Consider the following 23,699-nt stretch of genomic DNA (forward strand, 5'->3'; position numbering starts at 1 on the left):
TATTAAAAACATACAAAGCACATTTTAATTTTAAACTTATTGTGTATGTATAAAGGGTTGATTTTGTTCTTTTTTTATGGATACATGACACTTTTTTTTTTAGTTTAGATTTAAGACTTTAAGAATTCTGTTTATTCAATAAGCATGATTGCTCATTAGCCTTTTCAGCTGTAAATTCATGAGCAATGCAAAAATGCATGCATTGTTGGGTGCCAGTGGCTCTGAGGCTTTAATCCTAGCTACTCAGGAGGCTGAGATCTGAGGATTGAGGTTCAAAGCCAGCCTGAGCAGGAAAGTCCATGAGGCTCTTCCCCTCCCCCCCCCCCCCCCAATGAGGCTCTTATCTCCATTTAACCACCAGAAAACCAGAAGTGGAGCTGTGGCTCAAGTGATAGATCACTTGCCTTGAACTAAAGAGCTGAGGGACAGCACCCAGGCCCAGAGTTCAAGCCCTATGCCTCACAAAAAATAAAATAAAATAAAATAAGTATTTATTGCCCTTAAATTACTTAGTTTAGGTATATATGAATCTTCTAGTTTAAACTCTTTAAAATGTTCAGGGTTTTTTTTTAATTGTGAAAATACTGTACAGAGGTGTTACAATTACATGGTCAAGATAATGAGTACATTTCTTACCAAGCATTGTAGCCTCCTCCTTTGTTTCCCCTTCCCATCCTTTCCCATCCTCCCCCCCCCCCCGCCCCTCCCACCCAATCCTCCCCGCCCGGCCCACCTAAAATGTTCCGTTTTATAATTAGAGGCTTTCTTCCTGTTTCCTTGAAAAGGAATTCACATAAGGCTCAAAGAAATTTTGTTAATTGTATGATAAAAATGAAGTCAGTTCCAACAGTGATGACAAAAACATCGTTAACGTTTTTGCCTACATTGGCCTCAAACCAGATTCTCCTTATTATTTACCTCCAGAGTAGCTGGGATTATAGATGTGAGCTATCAGACCTAGCTCTGATGAATTGTATACTTAGAAAGATTTATATCTATATTGAGAATAGCTGTTTTAGTGTCTAAATTTTTCCTTTTCTGACATAGTTTTAATTCTTAAACAGTAAAAGATGGCCTGAATATTTATGTAGTATGAATATGGCTTATTGATTATAATGGTACTAGAAGCCAGGCGCCGGTGGCTCACGCCTGTAATCTTAGCTACTAAGCGGGCTGAGGATCGTGCCAGCGCGGGCAGGAAAGTCGGTGAGACTCTTATCTCCAATAAACCGCCAGAAAACCGGAAGTGGTACTGTAGCTCAAGTGGTGGAGCCTAGCCTTGAGCTGAATTGCTGAGGGACAGCGCGCCTCAGGCCCAGAGTTCAGGACCCTCGACAAAAAATAATAATAATGGTACTCGAAAGATTTAGATTACATGTAATAGAAGGGATGAACTTGTTTACAGCACACTGTTTATATTTATGTGTTTATTCCAGTGAAACCCCTCATACTAATAATATATAATAATTTTAAAATATTAAATTTAAAAATTAGATTCTGTATTTTACATTGATTATTGAAGTTTTTCTTTTTAATCGGTAGCACTGTCCCTCAGCAGTTCAGCTCAAGGCTAGTGGTGGTCTACCACTTGAGCCACAGTGCCATGTCCAGCTTTTTCTGCTTATGTGGTGCTGAGGAATCAAACCTAGGGCCTCATGCATGCAAGGCAAGCACTATACCACTGAGCCACATTCCCAGCCCCACATTATTGAAGTTTTTCAACTGACATCTTCCTCTTTTTTTTTTTTTTGCCAGTGTTGAGGATTGAATTCAGAGCTGGAACACCATCACTTCACTTTCTCACTCAAGGCTGGCATTATACCACTTAAGCCACAGCTTCACTTTTGGTTTTTTGGTGGTTAATTGGAGATAAGAATCTTAGAGATTTTTTTCATGGCTGGGCTGGCTGACTTTGAACCTTGATCCTTAGATATCAGCCTGCTGAATAGCTGGGATTATAGGCATGGGCTACTGATGCTTGACTTCTTTTAAAAACTTTATATATTTCAGTATGCCAATCAGTATATAAGGGCTTCTCAATTTTATTTTCTTTAATTACTATAAACCAAAGATTTAGAAATAAATGATTAAGGCTAAGGATTAGGAGGAACTTTTTTTTGTTTTTGCTCTGTGTGTGGTGTGTGTGTGTGTGTGTGTGCACGCGCGCTCACCCACCCTGGGACTTGAACTCAGGGCCTAGATGATGTCCCTGAGCTTTTTTGCTTGAGCCACAGCTCCACTTTCTTTTGGTGGTTAATTGGAGGATTACAGGCCTGAGCCACTGGCAAATGGCTAGAGGAAAAATTTGAAATAACATTTAATCTATCAGTAGATTGTGTGAACCTATATAACTCTTTTGGATTTAGTTACAATGACCTTTCTTCATTATTAGTAAATTGCAATCTAACTTGGCCAAAGTTAATTAGTAAAGTTTATCATTGTTGGTAGCTTGTCAAGTCTTGCAACCTTCTTTTCTTTTTCTTTTCTAATAATGATTATATCTTCACTTAGGGTTAAAAGGCGGAGCAGGAGGTGCTGATGGACAAGGAGGTACCTTTCGGTATACTTTCCATGGAGATCCTCATGCCACCTTTGCAGCATTTTTTGGAGGTTCCAACCCATTTGAAATTTTCTTTGGAAGACGAATGGCTGGTGGTGGTAGAGATAATGAAGAGATGGAAATAGATGGAGATCCTTTTGGTGCCTTTGGATTCAGCATGAATGGATATCCAAGAGACAGGAATTCTGTGGGGCCATCCCGTATCAAACAAGATCCTCCAGTTATTCATGAACTTAGAGTGTCACTTGAAGAAATATACAGTGGTTGTACCAAACGGATGAAGATTTCTCGAAAAAGATTAAATCCTGATGGGAGGAGTTACAGATCTGAGGACAAAATTCTCACCATTGAGATTAAAAAAGGGTGGAAAGAAGGCACCAAAATTACTTTTCCTAGGGAAGGAGATGAAACACCAAATAATATTCCAGCAGACATTGTTTTTGTTATCAAAGACAAAGATCACCCCAAATTTAAAAGAGATGGATCAAATATAATTTATACTGCCAAAATTAGTTTACGGGAGGTAAGTTAGCAAGAACTAGGAGTCTTGAGAGCAAACAGATTTATGCAGCTGATTAATCTTAGGGAGTTATCTGAATAAGCACCTAAGAGCCACATTATTTTAATCTTCATATCAACTCTCTGAGGAAGTACTATTTCTTTCATGGTTGCCACTTTATACACTCTAGGTTTACTTCTTTTTATTAACCATTTACATGTTAATGTTAAATAGAGTGAACTGTATTATTTCTTAAATTCAGTTGTAACCCATGAAATGTGACCATATCAGTACCTCACTTAAAATTCTTAGTTTTACAGTATTTATAAAATTCAATTTATAGAAATTAAATATCTTTAGTGACAGTAAAAGTTCTATCTAGCCACTTTTGTAAAGTAAAAAGTTACATTTAAAATGAAATAGAGAAAAAAATAAAATGGAAAATTTTGATTTCTACTTTTTCTTTTCCCTGAACTTGTGCTAGTATCATCTTAGATAATTCTGTGTCTTTGTCTGAGTTCTTTTTTTTTTTTTTTTTTTTTTTTTTTTGGGTCCGGTCGTGGGGCCTGAACTCTGGGCCTGGGCGCTGTCCCTCAGCTCTTCAGCTCAAGGCTAGCGCTCTACCACTTGAGCCACAGCACCACTTCCGGCTTTTTTCTATTTGCTTATGTGGTGCTGAGGAATTGAACCCAGGGCCTCAAGCATGCAAGGCAAGCGCTCTACCACTGAGCCACCTTCCCAGCCCCAGCACTATTATTCTTTAACTTGCCCCAATACCTGCTACTAGTCCAATGCTTAACTAAAGCATTCTCTTTTCCCAGAAGGTAAAAGGAAAATACAGGTATCTTTTCTTTCACAAAAGATCTCTGTCATACCTCTGTCCCCACACTGTACTGTACTGTATTATAATTGAGAGTTTGTGTATGTTTCTGTAAGTTCCTTATGCATTTCTTGTTTTGAGGTCTTGGTACATGGTCTCTCTGTGGTTCATCAAGAATTGTGTGGCATTTAGTAAACATTTGTTGACTAAAACAAATGTATTTTATAGTTTTCCGGATAAGTAGTAGTGCTCTTACTGTGAAGTTTCCAATTCTAAATTTCTCTTACAGCAATTCCTAGGTCTTGAGTATTGTAGTAGCACCTTAAACTACCCATTTCATTCCAAGACATTGTGGAAGTTCTCCCATTACTTCTCTTTTTCTTCTTTTTCTTTCTTTTTTTTCTTGTCTTTTGTGGTATCTCATGTTTCTCCTGAGGGGACTTTTCTAAAAGGGAAAAATAACTATTGTAAGTTATTGTTGGTTAATATTTAACCTTAATAGTATTATCCTTTACCACCTTGTAGTATTTTTACTTAGCTTTTTAAACTTTGGAATTTGACTTTTTTATTTGATTCATTTTAGGCATTGTGTGGTTGCTCAGTTAATGTGCCAACAATGGATGGAAGAAACATACCTATGTCAATAAGTGATATTGTGAAACCTGGAATGAGGAGAAGAATTATTGGATATGGGCTGCCATTTCCAAAAAATCCTGACCAACGTGGTGATCTTTTAATAGACTTTGATGTGTCCTTCCCAGATACTATATCTTCTTCATCCAAAGAAATTCTTAGGAAACATCTTCCTGCCTCATAGAGTGAAGAACTTTGTTATCCATATTTTGATAAGACACTGAAAATATAAAAAGACTGGCAGTTTACTGATACAGATGTGAATTCTGTATAAAGATGTGTAAATTCTTTTGAGAGTTGATAAATTGCATGAATAAAGACGGGTCAAATATATAGGCAAAAGGGATTTTTACAGTTAGAGTGAAAACAATTCACTATATTTTCTTTTTCCCTAAATCAGAAATTTTTAGTATTTTAGTTATATGTAAAAGTTGGTTTTGTGGAGTTGGTAGATATATTTCTAGTAAAGTACTATTTTACCCAAATACTTTATTTCTTATTTCATTAGATGATCATAATCATAGGTTCCCATAATGGATATTAAAATTCTTCACTAAAGTATACATGTATAAATAATAAAGGCCCAAGTAAATTTGGAAATGTAGTTATTAGACTGAAATCATCTTGTGAAATGCTGTTATCTGGCTGGTACTGATAAAGAATATACTGACACATATGTTTCACCATTTTGATTTTTAAAGTATGCTGTAGCATTTCTTAATAACATAGCTGTAATTTTCTTAAAGGTAGACCTTTTCTTCATAAAAATAAATATGGCAAATTATCTCCTGTGGAAATCCCAATAGCCTGAATTACTGATATTTTAGAAATAGACTTTTTAAAATGCCATATGTAATTTTATGCAAGTTGATTATATATATCTTGGACTTAATAAATTATAGGCTCATTTTATTGTCCTCTAGTTTAAAGTAAATTGTTTAATAATAAATGTGGTTTTAGAAAAGTACTGTTATTTGGAATTAATTTCCAATTACACATTCTTCTGTAAGTTACTCATAATATGCATATGTATCTTATAGAATTTCCCTAAAATGAATGAACCACCGCTATGGTGTTAAACCAAAATATAGGGGAAAACACTAACTGCTGCTTATGGATAATATTGCTACTACTTGTTGTGCATATAAATACTTTACTTTTTCATATGTATAGATCGCATTTCTTAGGTGTTTTAATTTTTTAAATATATTTACACTTAAAAATGGTTTTGTCTTCTGTTTTATAACTATTAGAAATGATGTTTTGAAACAGTTTTTGGTTAAAAAACCATTTCCAGAATAATTCCCCTCCTCCACCCCCATCTCTTATTTTCACATACACCATATTATATATTGGGTATACAGAGTATAGGGTATACTGGTTTACTGGGTCCTACAACATTTTCAGTAGAGTATGAAATCTTAGAAGCTCAACAGTTTATAGATAACATACATTTATAGGCATATAATTATATTATATTGGCATATAATCCATTTATAGAGTTTCATCTTCTTTTGGGCTCCATCTCTGAGCTTTTGTGTTCAATGCTAGTGCTCTACCACTTGAACCACAGCTCCACTTTTGGCTTTTTGGTGGTTAATTGGAAATAAGAGTCTCAGATTTTGGACTGTGATTTCAGATCTCAGCCTCCTGAGTAGCTAGGATTACAGGGGTGAGTCACTGGCACCCAGCACTTTACCTTTTTGGGGGTGGGGAGGGTCCAGTCGTAGGGCCTGAACTCTGGGCCTAGACGCTGTCCCTCAGTTCTTTAGCTCAAGGCTAGCGCTCTACCACTTGAGCCACAGCGCCACTTCCAGCTTTTTTTCTTTTTGCATATGTGGTGCTGAGGAATCAAACCCAGGGCCTCAGGCATGCAAGGCAAGCACTCTACCACTGAGCCACCTTCCCAGCCCCAAGCACTTTACCATTTTTAACTATACAATTCAGTAGCATTAGGGTATACACAGAATTATGCAATCACCTCCACTGCCTAATTCCAGAGTATTTTTATCACTCCAAAAAGAAGACCTATGTCTGTTAGCAATCACTCCCTACTCATTCCTTCTTCTAGTATCTGCAAAATTAATCTATTTATATAAAGCATTTGTTCACACTTGCTATTTCCCATGAAAGGAATAAAACAACATGTGGTTGTGTGTAACAAGGGAATGAACTCAGGGCCTTGGGCTTGCTAGGTAGATGTTCTATGACTTGTGCTCTTTCTTCTGATATGTTTTTTTATTCATTTTTTATTTTTAATAAGTTTTTTATTGTGAAAATACTGTACAGAGGGGTTACAGTTACATGAGCAAGGTAATGAGTACGTTTCTTATCAAGCATTGTTGCTCCTCCTTTGTGTTTCCCTACCATCCCTTCCCTCCCACCTCCACAAATACACCCCTCCTCCACCCCCCCCTGTTCTGTTCTGCCCCATTCTCCACCCCCACCCCCAGCAATTGTAAAGTTCATTTTTCAACATAGTGTCTTCTACATCTCATTGTTGCAATGGGTCAACCTGTATCCCTACTTAAACATTTTGTTTTTTTTTCCCTTCCCCTCCCCAAATTATATCAACATCAAATACAGTGAAAACAGGAGTTATACCGTGGGGGAGGGACATACAAAGCAACAAAAAAATCACATGGTACCTGATAAATATGTTAGAAACAATAGCAAGAAAGAAAAAAAAAACCACTTGTGCCCCTATCTTGGGGTTCACTTCACTTGACTTCATCTTATCTGGTCATAAGTATATAGCTTTTGTGCTGATTTGTTTTCATTCTTATCTTGGGGTTCATTTTGCCCAACATCAACTTATCTGACCGTTTCTGCTTGTCTCAGACATATACTAGTTATTGCAAATAAGGGAAACCATGAGACCTATGTTTCTTTGGCCTGGCTTACTTCACTTAATATTTTTTCCAAGTCTTTTCATTTCCTAACAAATGGGGCAATGTCATTCTTTCTGATAGAGGCATAGAATTCCATTGTGTATATATACCACATTTTCTTGATCCACTCATCTACTGAAAGGATGGTAAGGGGAAACAGGAGAAGGCAACAATGCTTGCTAAGAAATGTCCTCATTACCTTGCTCATGTAATCATAACCCCTCTGTACAGTATTTTCACAATAATAAAGAGGAAAACAAAAAGATTGGGTCTTACTAACTTTGCCCAGGCTCTACTGGAATTAGAAATCCTTGTGTTCGGAGCAGCTGGGGTTTCAGGTGTGTACCAACATGTGACTTGCTTTTTTGTTTTGATTATCTTCTTACACTTAGCATGTTTTTCAAAGTCCACTCAAGTTACATTGACTATCAGTAGTACTTCATTACTTTTTATGACTTGATTGAATATGCCCTATCTGCTCACTGTTTTTTTTTTCTTTTGACATTTGGGTTATTTCCACTTACTAGTTCTTATAAGTCATACTACTATGAAAATCTATTTAACACAGTGAGACCAAAGGAGGAGAAGAACACAAAGTGCAATGCCTATGTGTATCTGATAATACAATTATTGAAATGAAAAACTGTGTAAGTTCTGGAGTAGATATAACTTTTCAATTTGCATGGGCATATATCTAACAATGGAATTGCTAGAAGTAATCATATACATCAGTAGCAAATGGGAAATGAGAAAATGCCAGAGAATTGAGCTAATCCTTGTATTTAAATCATAAAAATTGTTTCTTCATAACTGTGTTTTACTAATAACACTTACAGTGCACTAGGATTTTCCTCCAGCACCATAGGGGAAAAGAGAGAAATATGAACATCATGATAATTTCCTCACAAGTTTGAAGAGCTAGAGCTGAAAAACATCAAAGTGGTAGGTGTAGTTTCTATTTTAAACCCACAATTACTTATTGCAATTTTCTTGATTGAATATTTTCTCCTGGCTAAAATGGAGGATTTGTAGATTAGATATATGGATAATCTTTGGTTAAATGTGTTTTAAGTAGAGAATTTCTAGTTAAATGATAATTTTAGCAGTCGCTGGTGGCTCAAGCCTGTAATCCTAGCTACTCAGGAAGCTGAGACCCGAGGATCGCAGTTCAAAACCAGCCCAGCAGGAAAGCCTGTGAGACTGTTATTCCAATTAACCACCAGAAAACTGAAAGTGACACAGTAGCTCAAGTGGTAGAGTGCTAGCCTTAGGCTGAAGAGCCCAGGCCCAGAGTTCAAGCCCCAGGACTGACAAAAAAAAAAAAGAGAAATTTACATAACTATACAAAAAATGAATACAAATCTCCTAGAGAAAACTGATAATGGCCTTTGCACATACCTAGTGCCCAATTTTATTTATTGAATGTTGGACTAGCATTAATAGAGAAAAGTTTTTTAATTTATTTGAATTATGAATGTACTTTCAGTTTTTAAAAGTTCTTTAACCAGTTCTTACATAGCTTGAATAGTTTTGGAGTAATACAGATAAAAGTACTATTAGTAAACTCATTGATGAAGATGTTTACCTATTTTTTCTGTGAGAAAAACCACAAGTTCCCAATGACATACATCACTGAAATACAGAAAACAGTCCAAAAATTCATATGGAATAACAAAAGACCTAGAATAGCCAAAACAATTCTAGGGGATAAAGACAATATGGGAGGGCTATCCATGCCGAACTTCAAACTCTACTACAGAGCTATAATAACAAAGACAGCATGGTACTGGCACAAAAACAGACCCGAAGACCAGTGGAACAGAATAGAAGATCCAGAAATAAATCCACAGGCCTACAGCCAGCTGATATTCGACAAAGGAGCCAAAGACATACAATGGAAGAAACACAGCCTCTTCAACCACTGGTGCTGGGAAAACTGGGCGGCCACATGCAGAAAACTAAAAGTGGACCCCAGCCTATCACCATGCACCAACATCAACTCAAAATGGATTAAAGACCTTAACATTAAACCTGAATCTCTGAAACTACTGCAGGACAGAGTAGGAGAGACACTTGAACTCACAGGCACAGGAAGGAACTTCCTGAACAGAGTCCCAGGGTCACAACAAATAGGAGAGAGACTTGACAAATGGGACTACCTTAAAATAAAAAGCTTCTGCACAGCTAAATCTATTGCAACCAAGCTAGAAAGACAACCAACTAATTGGGAAAAAATATTTACCAGCAATATATCAGACAAGGGGTTAACATCCTGTATATACAGGGAACTCAAGAAACTAATCCCTCCCAAACCTAACAAATGAATTACTAAATGGGCAAGGGAACTAAAGAGGGACTTCTCAAATGAAGAAATAAAAATGGTAAAGAAACACATGAGGAAATGTTCATCCCTGGTGGTGAAGGAAATGCAAATAAAGACAACCCTGAGATACCACCTTACCCCAGTCAGAATGGCCCACATCCACAAATCAGCCAATGACAAATGCTGGAGGGGATGTGGAGAAAGAGGAACCCTATTACACTGCTGGTGGGAATGTACACTTATACAGCCACTTTGGAAAGCAGTCTGGAGGGTCCTTAGAAAGCTAAAGATTGACCTCCCTTATGACCCAGTCATACCACTTCTAGGCATCTACCCTGAACATCAGGAACCAATATACAAGGACACATGCACCTCCATGTTTATTGCAGCACTGTTCACAATAGCTAGGATATGGAAACAATCCAGATGCCCCACCACAGATGAATGGATCCAAAAATTGTGGTATCTATACACAATGGAATATTATGCAGCCATTAGAAATGACAAAATAATGGCATTTGCAGGGAAATGGATGGAGCTAGAAGGAATCATGTTGAGCCAGGTAAGCCAAGAGCAAAGAGACAAATGGTACATGGTCTCCCTGATAAGTGGATGCTAAATCCAAAATGTTAGGTGATATGACAAAACTAACAGGACTTAAGAAACAAAGAACTCCCACTCATCTGGTCGAACCACTACTAAATATCCCCATACTGCTGATCACATGTATGGTGTATAAGTGTACAGCGTTATATGTTATAGACTATGATAGACAATTTGCTCCAGGAAAGTTAGAATGAACTTTTGACTTTAAATGAGCATCATTATTCCACAATACTGTGAAATTCAGGAAATTATGTAATCACTTAATCACAATTAAAAAAAAAAACCTCGGGGAAGGTAGGGAGGGAAGGGATGGTAGGGGGAAAACAATGGAGGGGGTAACAATGCTCAATAGGAAATGTACTCATTACCTTACTCATGTAACTGTAACCCTCTGTATAGTATCTTTACAATAAAAAATAAAAAAAAAAATTTTTTTTGGGTCCGGTTATGGGGCCTGAACTCTGGGCCTGGGCACTGTCCCTCAGCTCTTCAGCTCAAGGCTAGCGCTCTACCACTTGAGCCATAGCACCATTTCCGGCTTTTTTTTCTTTTTGCTTATGTGGTGCTGAGGAATCGAACCCAGGGCCTCTGGCATGCAAGGCATGCGCTCTACCACTGAGCCACCTTCCCAGCCCAAAAATAAAAAATTTTAAGAACCCCACAAGTTGCTTATGTTAAAAAGGGTTACTATAGATTGTGTTTATTGCTAGAAGGGAATCCTTTGGATTGACCAGCTCATTAGTTTAAAAAAATGTTTTTTTAATTAGATTATGTCTAAATAAGGCAAGCAATCTGCGGACACTTGTATCTGGCTTCTGAAAACATCTGAGCTTTTGACCTGACTTCAGCTCATCACCCCTTACATATTTATAAACCTCTGTTGGAAGCAAGGAATTGAAAATATTCCTGCTCATTTTTAGGAAACTGACATTTGAATAGTTATGATGGATGAAATGATGTTAATATATGTGATTGGACCCAGTAATAGCCTTGATGAGACTAATTTTGCATTCCAAGGACTATCTCATAGTTGAAGTTGAATAAACCTCATTTAATCTAAAAAAATTTCACACAATAATGTTTAATGTAGTATACTGCCTATATTTCTGTCTTTATGTATATGTAATATATAATATAGTATATATATAACTATATATGTATAATTTCCCTTAGAAATTAGAAAAATGTGGCTTGTTACTTTCAAATAAAAGTTAAATTTTGAGTGAGTAAATAAGTTTTATACATTAAGTGTTTCATCCTTTTAAATGTTTTTTTCCTATGATACTTTATGCCCATAAAACGCATAAAGCTTTTGAAAAGTATTTTCAAGAATTCTGAAAGTTAAATAAAATTAGAGGCTCAGTTGTCTGTAAAGTACAAATGCATAAAGGAATTCTGAGAGTTCTTGTCTCAGTGACATTTTCCCCAGTATGTAATTCATGTCCCATGTTGCTAAATTTTGACTGAGTCACATTCTTTTTAAGTTTGTTTGCCTGCGTCTTTTTATAGTCTATTTAATTTAGTATTTTTTTGAAATATTATCATTTATAAAGATATATATATATATAAAACTTACAACTTTTGAAACAGTTTCAAAGATAGTTTATTTCTTAGAAAGGAAACTAATATCAATAATAATCCATAATTAAGATTTATCTTTCATTAACAAAAATATTTTGCATAAATAATAATTATTTTAATTATAATAATTGTTCAAAATTAATTTTGAAAGTTAAAGATACCTAAATTATGTAAAATTGTATTTGCAAAAAAGAGAGAAAGATAAGAGAAGAAAAAAATGCTTTTAGATTTTGTTGAGAAGTTTGTTATAAGTAGCAACTTACAGAAGCTTTATATTCATTCACAAATACAGGATCTGTTCTAAATTAAAAATTTGTTGGTTAACCTCTATGGCTGCTAGGATTTTGGTTTGTATGAATGTAGGTCTCAAGTCATTCCTGAAATAATTTTTAAAAGAGGAAACTGGGGGTTGAATAAAGAAAACGATAGTCACATAAATAGTAGGAAGAAAAAAAAATTGGAAGCAGACTTAAATGTAAGAAATAAAGCCAGAGATAAAGAAAGGTTTTACTATTTGTGTTAAGGAGATGAATACAAGGAGCCAGGTGCTGGTGGCTCATGCCTGTAATCCTACTGCTCAGAAGGCCGAGATCTGAGAATTGCACTTCAAGCCAGCCAGGGAAGGAAAGTCTGTGAGACTCTTATTCCCAGTTAAATCACAGAAAATGCTGGAAGTGGTGCTGTGGCCCAAGTGGTGAGCACTAGCCTTGAGCACAAAGAGACTCAGGAACAGTGCCCAGGCCCTTATTTCAAGCCCCACAGCTGACAAAAAAAAAGGGGGGGGGATGCAGGGAGAACTGATGAAGATCCATTGTTCTGACTTGCTGAATTGAAATCCTTTTTTTTTGGGGGGGGGGTCTAGTCGTGGGGCCTGAACTCTGGGCCTGGGCGCTGTCCCTCAGCTCTTCAGCTCAAGGCTAGCGCTCTACCCCTTGAGCCACAGCGCCACTTCCAGCTTTTTTCTTTTTGCTTATGTAGTGCTGAGGAATCGAACCCAGGGTCTCATGCATGCAAGGCAAGGGCTCTACCACTGAGCCACCTTCCCAGCCCCTGAATTGAAACTCTTTTGAACAACTACTTAAAAGATTTTAAAAATGAAATGCAAAATGTCTGGATCAGAGGTACTCTAATGATATGAAGTTATGGAGGCCCAGTATTGAAAACGCTTGAAAATATTTACTGAATAAATTTTTCTGCAGAAGTAAAAGTTTATTTTTATGTTTTTTAAAAATCATAAGTATGCACATGTCTCTGAGGTGAGGCTCTGGAAATGAAGGAGTTCAAGCTCTGGGATTAACTGAGACTCAAAATCTGAAAAATAAGTATTTGGAATGAAGGTAAGCTTTTGAAAAGTTTTTTTAAAATATATACCTGTTATGGCCAACAGAAAAAAAATAAATTTGCAAGTCTTATTGAAACTGTTAGAATGGATGATTCGAGATGTTTCTTTTGAATAAAGAATGGTAAACCATAAGTATTCATTGACTTATTAGAATTCTACCTAAAGCATTTTTTCCCAGAACAACTTTAATTCCTGATCATTTTCCTACCACAGCACTATTAGAAACATAACTCTCAGATGAGAAAATGATATTTTACTGTGACTTTTATAAATTATACTTTCTAACTTAGGAAGGCAACCTTGAAAATTTTCATAGCCAAATTCAGAACTATAATTATGTAACAGGAATAGTTAACATATTTAGTGCTTTTTTATCTCCTGGAATATCTGGTATATAAATTTTGGAGAAAATTATTTAGAAGTTAAAATTGGAAACCAGGCTAATAAGGAAGCCTTAGTATTATTTAAAAAGTACTTGCAGCTTATACAAGCTTACTTTCATGAAATTTGAAGAAAATTTTAATATCTTGTCATACAAAACCAAAATTTATTTAATATAAACTGTTGTTTATAGCCTACAAGATTTACATAATACAAACTATTCTTGTACCAAGGTCAAGCCACGATACTGTGATATGTAATATATTGAACATTTCAGAATGGGATTCAGATATTTGATGTTTATTTACAGTTAGAATCATCAGGTGTTGGCTATGAGGAATTTACTTTCCTTATTTTTGAATTTTAAACAATCATTAATTATTTTAATAAGATTAAGATCTTAACTTTGTATTCTGAAAATTTAAAACTTTACCAGCTCTTTAATATAAAACTGATTTTTGCCTTTTTTCTTTTTTTTGACAGTCAATGTAGCCCAAAGTGGCCTAAAACTTGCTATATAGACCAATCTAACAAGCTTCTGCTTCTGCTTTCCAAGTGCTTACAGACATACATACCCATAGCCAGCTGGGTGCTGGTGGCTCAAGCCTGTAATCGTAGCTACTCAGGAGGCTGAGATCTGAGGATCGTGGTTCAAAGCCAGCCTGGGCAGGAAAGGCGGAGAGACTCTTCAATTAACTACCAGAAAACCGGAAGTCGCCCTGTGGCTCAAGTGGTAGACCCTTCTCCTCGAACTGAAGGGCTGAGGGACAGTACCCAGGCCCAGAGTTCAAGCCCCATGCTTGGTGCTGCATGGTAAAAGTGCTCCGTCTCTACGAGAGCTCATAACTCAGAAGCTGCTTTCAAAGAGAAAATGGCGTGGCAGAGGGGCAGACTCCTTTACTCCAAAATTCCAATACCGCTCACTCTGTTTCCTATTGAGAGGTTGTCAGAGGCTCCATATAGTTATGTCTGTCCCAACACTTAAGGTACCTTTGAGTGCAATAGGGTATCAGTTGTCTCACTGAGAAAGTGATTTCCAGGAGAGTTATGAATGGAGGACATACATGGTGGTGTTTGAGAAACTGCCGGCATTCTTCAGGGCTACAATTTGATTTGGAAGAGAGGTAGAAGAATAGTAGGGAGCCGGTGATAGATGTGGACTACCCTGAGGGTTTTTTTGTTTGTTTTTGCTTTTTTTTTTTTTTTTTTTTGGTCGGTTGTGGGTCTTGAACTCTGGGCCTGGGCGCTGTCCCTCAGCTCTTCAGCCCAAGGCAAGTGCTCTACCACTGGAGCCACAGCGCCACTTCCGGTTTTCTGGTGGTTTATTGGACATAAGAGTCTCAGGGACTTTCCAGTCCAGGCTGGCTTTGAGCCATGATTCTCAGATCTCATCCTCCTGAATGGCTAGGATTACAGACGTGAGCCATTGACATCTGGCGTAAGGCATTTATTTTCTCTTTCTCTCCTCTTCCTTCCTTCCTTCCTTCCTTCTTTCTTTCCTTCCTTCCTTCCTTACTTATCCCCCCCTCCCCTCTCTTGTTTTGACACTCTGGGTTTAAGGTTAGGGTTTTGTGCTTGCAAGGCAAGTGCTCTACCATTAAGCCATGACTCCACCCCATGATATTTGCATTTTATCTTATAGACCACTAGTTTCCAAAATTTAGTGTACATTCATTATCTCAATAATTTACAAAAGTATGACTGTTAAAATGATTGCAGATGGTCTTAATGTTTCTCTTGTAACTAATATTCATCATTGAAAACAACTTTTTTTTTTCTTTCAGGTCCTGGAGCTTGAACACAGGGCTTGGGCACTGTCCCTGAGCTTTATTGTGTTCAAGGCTAGTGCTCTACCACTTGAATCACAGTACCACTTCTGGCTTTTTCTTAGTTTATTAGAGATAAGGGTCTCACAGACTTTTCTGCGAGATCCTCAGATCTCAGCTTCTTGAGGAGTTAGGATTACAGGCGTGAGCCACCAGTGCCAGGCTGAAACCAACTTTATTAATCCCAATGCTTGGAATAAAAATGTTCTAGTTCACTCTTGAATAACTTAAATACATACCATGTTCATACAGCTTGTTTGTGAAGTTTAAGATTACAGTAAAATATACCATATGAGAAGTATTATCCAGGGGCTGGGAAGGTGGCTCAGTGGTAGAGTGCTTGTCTTGCATGCATGAGGCCCTGGGTTCAATTCCACAACACCACATAAGCAGAAAAAAAAAGTCGGAAGTGGCGCTGTGGCTCAAGTGGTAGAGTGCTAGCCTTGAGCTGAAGAGCTGAGGGACAGTGCCCAGGCCCAGAGTTCAGGCCCCAGGACCAGACCCCCCCACCTATAAAAAAAGTATTATCCAGCACAGGGTGTATACTTGATTCTATTGCTACTACAGGATCTTAGAGAATGTCATTAATTTTCTTATGAACATTTATTATGCAATACTAATTTTTAAAATATTTTACTATGTGCTAGGGTACATGCCACCTGATCTGTAAAACCTTTATATTATCCATGTAAAGTAAATATATTTAAATAGGAAATATTAGCCAAGAGCAATTAAAGAATTACCCCAAATTAGTCAACTTCTATATAGCAGCATAGTAACCTGAGGAAGAGCTCTCTGCCTCCCTTCCCTTCTTTCCTTCTTCTCTTCCTTCCTTCCTTCCTTCCTTTCTTCCCTCCTTCCCTTCTTTTTTTCCTTCTACCCTCTCTTTTCTTTTTATTCCCCCCCTCCCTACCCTCTCTCTCTGGGGCCTTGCTAGGTAGCTATTAGTAGCCCTGACTGGCCTCAAACTTCAGATCCTCTTGGCTTCTTGAATGCCTGTATTACAGTGTGGACTAACACACCTGCAAAAATTCATATTCTTATTTCATATGCTGAGCATCTTCCTTCAACTATAATATTGTGGCTTTTATGGAAAATTACACATCTCTACATTGATGCTATAACATCTTCTTATCACTAATTTCTTTTCCTTTAAAAACACCTAAGCTCACCATCTCAATTTTTTTTACTTATTTGGCTTTTGAAAAGAAAATAGAAGGATGACCAGTCAAAATTTGGTGTAGAGCCTAGTGTTGTGGTACATGCCTGTAATCCTAGTTACTTGAGAGGTTGAGATTAGGAGGATCATAGTTTCAGGTCAGTCCAGGCATCCCTGTGAGAGATGTCTACTCACTTGCTACCTGGGTGTGGTGGTTCATATTTGTCATCCCAGTTTCCTGGGAGGCTGTAGGTGGGTAGGGTGCAGTTATAGGCCAAGGTAACATCTCAGTGGTAAAAAAGGCTTGATGCATGTACACCTGCCATCCTGGCTACAATGAGAGGAAATGTGCTTGGGCAGAAAGTGAGACCCTATCACAAAAATAAGCAGTGAAAACATTAGATGGAAGTGTGGCTCAGTAGTAGAGGACCTGCCTAGCAAGTGTAAGGCCCTGATTTTTGAACCCTAATACTGAAAAGAAACACATTCATTTGAATGTTCATATTATCTCTTAGCTTACATAAATGAACATTCTCCTCATTGTTCATTTGTAGTCGAGATAAACTTAGTTCTCCTTCTGCTAAAATGACAGAAAACCTAAATCTTCATCTTCAATTGCTATGGTTATAAAGATATGTTTTGAGGTCAAATTCTAATTTTTAAAAAGTCAAAACATACACACCTCTCTGTGGAACAAAATTTAAAATATTTGACCATGTTTGAGAATCTGTTTCATTAATTTCAAAGTTAAACGGAACACTTGAAGAAATTCATTTTATCACCAACAACTCTCTGATGCTGAAAACGTTGTACTTTTCCCTAGCAAATGAAAAGTAGATTAACCCCAGATTTCCTAATTTCGGACTATAATACAGCTATGAAAAAAATTCTACTCTACCATGAGTACCACTATTACTTCTTCTTCTCCCTCTTCTTCCCTGGGCACTGTCCCTGAGCTGCTTTTTACTTGAGGCTAGCACTTTACCACTCAAGCTACAGCACCACTTCCAGCTTTTTCTGTTTATGCGATATGAGGAATCGAACCCAGGGCTTCATGCATGCTAGGCAAGCACTCTACCACTTAGCCACATTCCCGGCCGAGTTCTCCATCATTTTCTTGAAGAAATTGTACCTTTTTTTTGTCATTGCTACACTTTGACCTTGATGATTTTCTGATGATTTTCTGGAGCTCTAGGTTAGTCTTTTCATCAAAAGTAGTTTTTTGCTTGAATTATTATTGTGGGCCTATATTAGAAAATTACTTTCTTTTCTTTTCTTTTTTTTTTTTTTTTTTGGGTCCAGTTGTGGGGCTGGAACTCTGGGCCTGGGCGCTGTCCCTCAGCTCTTCAGCTCAATGCTAGCGCTCTACCACTTGAGCCACAGCGCCACTTCCGGCTTTTTTCTTTTTGCTTATGTGGTGCTGAGGAATCAAACCCAGGGCCTCAGGCATGCAAGGTAAGTGCTCTACCACTGAGCCACCTTCCCAGCCCCGAAAATTACTTTCTTGAAGTGTGGCTTAGAGGTGGAATACCTCCTTAGAAAGCACAGAGTTCTGAGTTCAAACACATACTATTTAAAAAGAAGAAATTAATGTTCAACTCTGAAAGTCATCAAAAGTTTATATATCATATGTATAATCATACATATTATCTAGAATAATTAAAACATGTTCTTTTGAGTGTTTGAATGTGTCTACTTTCAAGGTCATTGACAACGTTTCCATATTTAAACCAAAGCAGAAAAATCTAGGTTAAATCAGCTTACTGTTCGTGTGTGTGTGTGTGTGTGTGTGTGTGTGTGTGTGTGTGTGTGTGTGTGTATGCTACCTAGGGCTTGAACTCAGGGCCTGGGTGCTGTTGCTGAGCTTTTGTGCTCAAGGCTAGCATCTTACTACTTGAGCCACAGCTCTACTTCTGGCTTTTTTGGTGTTTGTTTGGAGACGAATCTCATGGTCTTTCTTGCCCTGGCTGGTGTCAGACCTCAACCCTCAGATTTCAGCCTTCTGAACAGCTAGGATTACAGATGTGAGCCACCAGCACTTGGCTTCACATGTGTTCTTGGCTCTTATATTTTACTTATATAACTTTGGAGATGCATAATAATTTGGACTCCATGTCACCTCACTTCCTCCAAGTATACATGGATGAAAAGATGCATTTAAATACTGAGCACTAAGGGTGACACCTAGTAGGTGCTCAATAAGCTAATTAAGTACCTAATTATTCTTGATTAGTCACTGTATTCTTCACATTCTAGTACTTCATCTCTTTTCCCTCTTTCCATTTTTCAATTGTTTCTCATTTATTTGAACTTCAGCTAAGAGTTCTTTCCTCCCCCATTTGTCATCTTCAGTTGCTCGTTGTTGCCACGCAACTATAAAACATGCTATCTTTAGTCCCAGGGAAGACTTTAAATCTTCTATTTTTTCCCCCAAGTATTCCCTTACTGAATACACATATAATGGGGTTGGGGAAATAGAAAATGAGTATGTTTTCATTAGTAAATTTATCTTATGATTCATTTGCTAGCTGAATGCTTTCTTATAAACAAGGTAATACTGTTTTTGGCAGACATATATGGTTATATTAATTCTAGAATTTTTTTTGTTGGTTTGGGGCCTGATCTCCTGCTAGGTGGTATGCAAATGACAGAGGACCAGAACAGGAACCCCTTTAGTCTGGGGTTAGGTGTTGGGCTTTCCAGATTGCTTCTCCATGGATGTTCCCTTCTTATAATGCTTAGCCTTTCTTAAGGCAATTCTCTGCCTGGAACTTTGTAGTTCCTCATCTCTTGGAACTTGAGTGTAGAAAGAGTCCTGGTGGGAACTATATATTATAACTAAGATGACCACCACCTACCTAGTCCTTTTACTTGAGAGTGGTTTCAGCATCAAGTATCTTACTCTGAGTGTACTATCTGTTCTTGGTTGTCAGCATGCCCAGTACATTTGGTTGTGTAAGTGAGATATTACAGTAAATATGAACTTGATGTAGGCTTTCAGGAAAACTTCCAATTTCTAGGTAAAGAAAAATAGGAGTTAGAAATGAAAGGACACTGGAATAATATAGAAGCCAATCTTTCTACCTTATGCCAAAACTTTTGCCCTCTTCTTTTGACATTTTATTGGACCTAGCTCTTAAGCATTTTTAGCGGGGCATGGTGGCACACATCTGTAATCCTCAGTATTAGGGAGGCTGAGGCAGGAGAACTAAGAATTCAGTTGGCAATCTAAGACTTTGTTCTCCCCCTCAAAAAAAGCATTCTTCTCTTTGCTGATTTTTTAGTTTTACATCCTCCTGTATTCCCACATATGTTCCCAGATAGTTATAATGTGCCTATCAGATACCTTATGATGACTCATGTCTCTTTCCTTTCTTGATCAAACTATGAACTCTTTGTTCACACAACACACTGTAAAATTATTTGACTTTCACCTGATTGGGAGGCTTAATATATTTAGATTTTTCCTAGTTTTTTTTTCCCTTCTAATATTGAATTCAGAGCCTCTCACTTGCTCAGCTAGCACTCTACTGCTTGAGCCATGCCCCTAGCTCAGTTTTTGCTGTGATTGTGTGATTGTGTGTGTGTGTGTGTGTGTGTGTGTGTGTGTGTGTGTGTATTAGTACTGGAGCTTCAACTCAGGGCCTGGGTGTAATCTTTAGCTTTTTCACTCAAGGCTGGTACTGTACCACTTGAACCACATGAACCACAGCTCCAGTTCTGGCTTTTTTCTTCTGGTGGTTATTTGGAGATAATAGTCATAATAGTCTCATGGACTTTTTGCCCTGGCTGGCCTCAAACTTTGATCTTGGTCTTCATTTCTGGAGTAGCTAGGATTGCAGCCTTAAACTACTCACTTTTTTTTTTTTTTTGAGACTGTATAATCCAGGTTGGTCTTGAATTCTAAACTGTCTTGCCTCAGCCTCCTGAGTAGTACTGGTATTACAAGTACATCTTACCATCTAGCCCTGTTCTCTTTTTAGACCAAATAATACAATCTGGTGCTATATAAATCATAACCACAAAGACAAATTTGAGCCCTGAGACTCAAAGAATTATTCGGATAAGCCAGACATGTTTACATTATTTTTTACGTTACAGAAGTATAAAATACAAAAAAAAATTAAAGTCATCTTAGAGAATCTTTAGAACCTTCCTTCCTCCTCAGTGCATCTGCTCATTTTAGGGAAACATGGATTTTTTCAGGGCTGAATTTATGTGAGGAATGAGGGAATATGAAAAGCTGGACATGATGACTCATGGATGTCAGACCTGAGCCACTGAGCACATGGTAGCTCTCTCTACTTCAACCAGTGGTAAAAACATAAGAAAATAAGTTCAGGAGTGGGCACAGTGGATTGCACCTGTAATCCCAGCTTTGAGGGAAACATAGGTAGGAGAACTGAAGTCCCAAGGCCAGCCCTGGGCAAAAACTCAAAACCCTACCAGAGAAAGCATAGGAGACTTAAAGGTGGGTGAGATTAATGTGAAATTCCAAATATCCTGGAGCACATTCCCTTCCTTAGCTGGAGATAGCAATTTAGTAGTCAGTATGCCATTGGAGAGAGCAAATGGACTGAGAATGTGGATAAAGAAAAGTGGTGGTGAACATTTTTCCTGGAGAGTGGCAGTTAGCAAAGGTTGGGGTTGGGATGAATGGGAATAAGGAACTAAAAACAGAGGCAAAATTCAAGAAGAATGACAAGATCAACACAAACGTATTTAGAATTCAAGCTAGAGGAAGACTGAAAAGAGTTAATGGTATGTGGTGGTTAAGCAGTAAGCACAACTTCGGTGGAGTGTGAGAGCAAAGTCTGGTCACCTGTCTAAGAGCCAGGAAGGGAGTTAATGCAGCCAACAATTCAAAACTGTTTTGCTTTCTTGTGAAAATGCAACCAGAGGGAAAAGCCAGATGAGGAACCTGAAGATAACATGGTAATGACCATCTAAGACAACGAGTGGGAGGAAGAAATGTGAATAGGTGACTTAAAAAATAGAGATCCTTAAGCCAGGCGCTGGTGGCTGACACCTGTAATCCTAGCTACTCAGGAGGCTAGACTTGAGAATGGCGGTTTAAAGCCAGCCCAGGCAGGAAATCCAGGAGACTCATCTCCAATTAACCACCAGAAAACCAGAAGGGACGTTGTGGCTCAAAGTGGTACAGCACCAGCCTCGAGCAAAACAACAAAAACGCAGGGATAGAAAACTTGAGTTCAAGCCCCACGACAGACATTATAAACAAAAGCTGGAGCTGAGGGCATCCTTTCTTCCCTGCCCTAAGTAAGGCCTGGAGGAGGCCGAAGTAGGTTGACTTTCGCCCACTGCCCCGTCGTCACAGGGACACCAGGCTTGGGGCTGAACGAATTTTGGAAAGACTGAGAAGGGCCAAGACGGGTGGATCCTGGGACATCCCGAAGCTTTCACGGACACCGAGGCTCTTTCACACGCGGAGTCTCCGGGCGAGCTTTCCTTCTCAACGGATCCGTGGCCTGGGAGGGAAGGCTCCAGTGTGCTCCGAGGCAGGTGCGTGGTCCTCCCGGGGGAGGAGGGGGCCCCAGCCCGACGCCGCCCGGCGGAAGCGCCGCTGCCATTGGCCCGGCGGCGGCGGCTTTTACCTGCGCGGAACCCCCGGGGCCCCAAGCGCAAAGTCCACGGCCCTGGGGCCCAGGAGTCGGGCGGCTGGTAGCGCGTGTGAGCCGCGCCCTCGGCCAGGGAAGATGCCCCTGGGGCTGCGGGGAAAGAAGAAGGCCAAGTCCAGGGAGAATGCCCCGCTGGTGGAAGGCGAGAAGGCGGCGGGCGCCAGCGGGCAGAGCCTCCCGGGGCCCCCGGTCCCCGCACGCAAGCTGGTCTTCCACGCGCAGCTGGCGCACGGCAGCCCCACGGGCCGCGTGGAGAACTTCGCCAGCATCCAGGAGCTCTACGCCAAGATCGCTGGCGTGTTCGACATCTCGCCCGCCGAGGTAAGGCCAGGTGCCCGGCCTCCTCCCGCCGCGTCGGCGCCCGCGGGCCCTGGCTGCTGGGGCCCCGCGTTCGCGCAGCCCCGGGGCGCACGCAGGGTGGAGTCCATCCGGGAGGTGTTCCGGGGAGGGAAGAGGGGTAGGCAAGAGCAAAGTCAGCCGTGCTCGCGGATCTGGTCTGTGGGGGGACTTTGGGGGACGTGATGACTTCTCCCTGTTAAGGTCCCAGATTCAGACCTTCCAGGTGTGGGTGAGCACCTGCGCACAGTCCAGAGCTGGTGGGGCGGATTCACGTTGTCCACCCTACCTGGACTTTACTCCAGACTCTCCATTTCCTCGGCAGGCGTTTAAATATGTCAAATAGATAATGTATAATCTATTCATTTCTATATATGCTTCTGCACATTTCTATGTATATGTGTATGTATATGTATGTATATGTGTATATGTATATGTATGTATAGATAGTTGTGTTGGTTCTGGGACTCGAACTCAGGGCGTGGGTACTGTTCTTTAGCTTTTTCTAATCAAGTCTGGTGCTGTGCCACTTGAGCCACACCTCCAGTTCCGGCTTTTTGCTAGTTAACAGGGGATAAGAGTCAGACTTGTCTGCTTAGGCTAGCTTCAAACTGCAATCCTCAGATCTCAGCCTCTAGAATAACTAGGATTAAAGACACGAGTTCTCACAGCCTGACTCAAGGGAAAACAAATACTTGAAGTGCCAACCTATGACGTCTAGATTAAGGGGGGAAATGGAAATGGCTTCCAGGTGCTACCAGAAGGTGCCTCCCTTTGCCCCTGGTCAGACATTTTCAATAGAACTGGAAACTCTTTGGGATTATTTCCAAGAAGTTTAAACAGCTGGGTTCTTATTCCAAGGGGATTTATCTCTGGGAATCATACCTAGCTACTTGAGAGTAGTTATCACAGTTTTCATGAGAAAGGTCATCATATTTTCAAAAAGGGACTGAGGAATTTAGTTATGCGTATGCCTGGAACTGGAGTTTGATACAGGTGTGACCTTAAAAGCTGAAGTTTATGAGGACTTTTGTGGCTATTTTATATTTACTCAAGAGATCTTAACTTTAAATACACATGTAAGAGGTTAGCTCAAGAAAGTA

The 23,699-nt window shown here is 39.1% G+C and overlaps 2 protein-coding genes across 8 annotated transcripts in view; both read left to right on the forward strand.

Moving 5' to 3' along the window:
- Dnajb4 (DnaJ heat shock protein family (Hsp40) member B4) overlaps positions 1 to 5,737 on the forward strand; it is a 37,863-nt gene extending 32,126 nt beyond the window's left edge. For 6 of the 7 annotated variants that reach the window (XM_070007367.1, XM_070007363.1, XM_070007364.1 and 3 more), the window contains 2 exons: positions 2,512 to 3,083; positions 4,463 to 5,737. In XM_070007367.1, the coding sequence (XP_069863468.1) occupies positions 2,512 to 3,083; positions 4,463 to 4,696 (806 nt within the window). In that variant the 3' untranslated portion in view covers positions 4,697 to 5,737. Of the gene's footprint in view, positions 1 to 1,282; positions 1,354 to 2,511; positions 3,084 to 4,462 lie in introns of those variants that run through there. The other variant, XM_070007370.1, reaches the window with a different exon arrangement.
- A 16,513-nt stretch (positions 5,738 to 22,250) lies between these two features.
- Positions 22,251 to 23,699, forward strand: part of Gipc2 (GIPC PDZ domain containing family member 2) — a 75,944-nt gene continuing 74,495 nt past the window's right edge. Inside the window, exon 1 of the mRNA XM_070007371.1 lies at positions 22,251 to 22,581. Within this exon, the coding sequence (XP_069863472.1) occupies positions 22,339 to 22,581 (243 nt within the window). The 5' untranslated portion in view covers positions 22,251 to 22,338. The remainder of the gene's footprint in view (positions 22,582 to 23,699) is intronic.

Source organism: Dipodomys merriami, unplaced genomic scaffold (genome assembly GCF_024711535.1).
Source record: "Dipodomys merriami isolate MVZ:Mamm:240054 unplaced genomic scaffold, mDipMer1.0.p SCAF_7, whole genome shotgun sequence".
Taxonomy (NCBI): Eukaryota; Metazoa; Chordata; class Mammalia; order Rodentia; family Heteromyidae; genus Dipodomys; species Dipodomys merriami.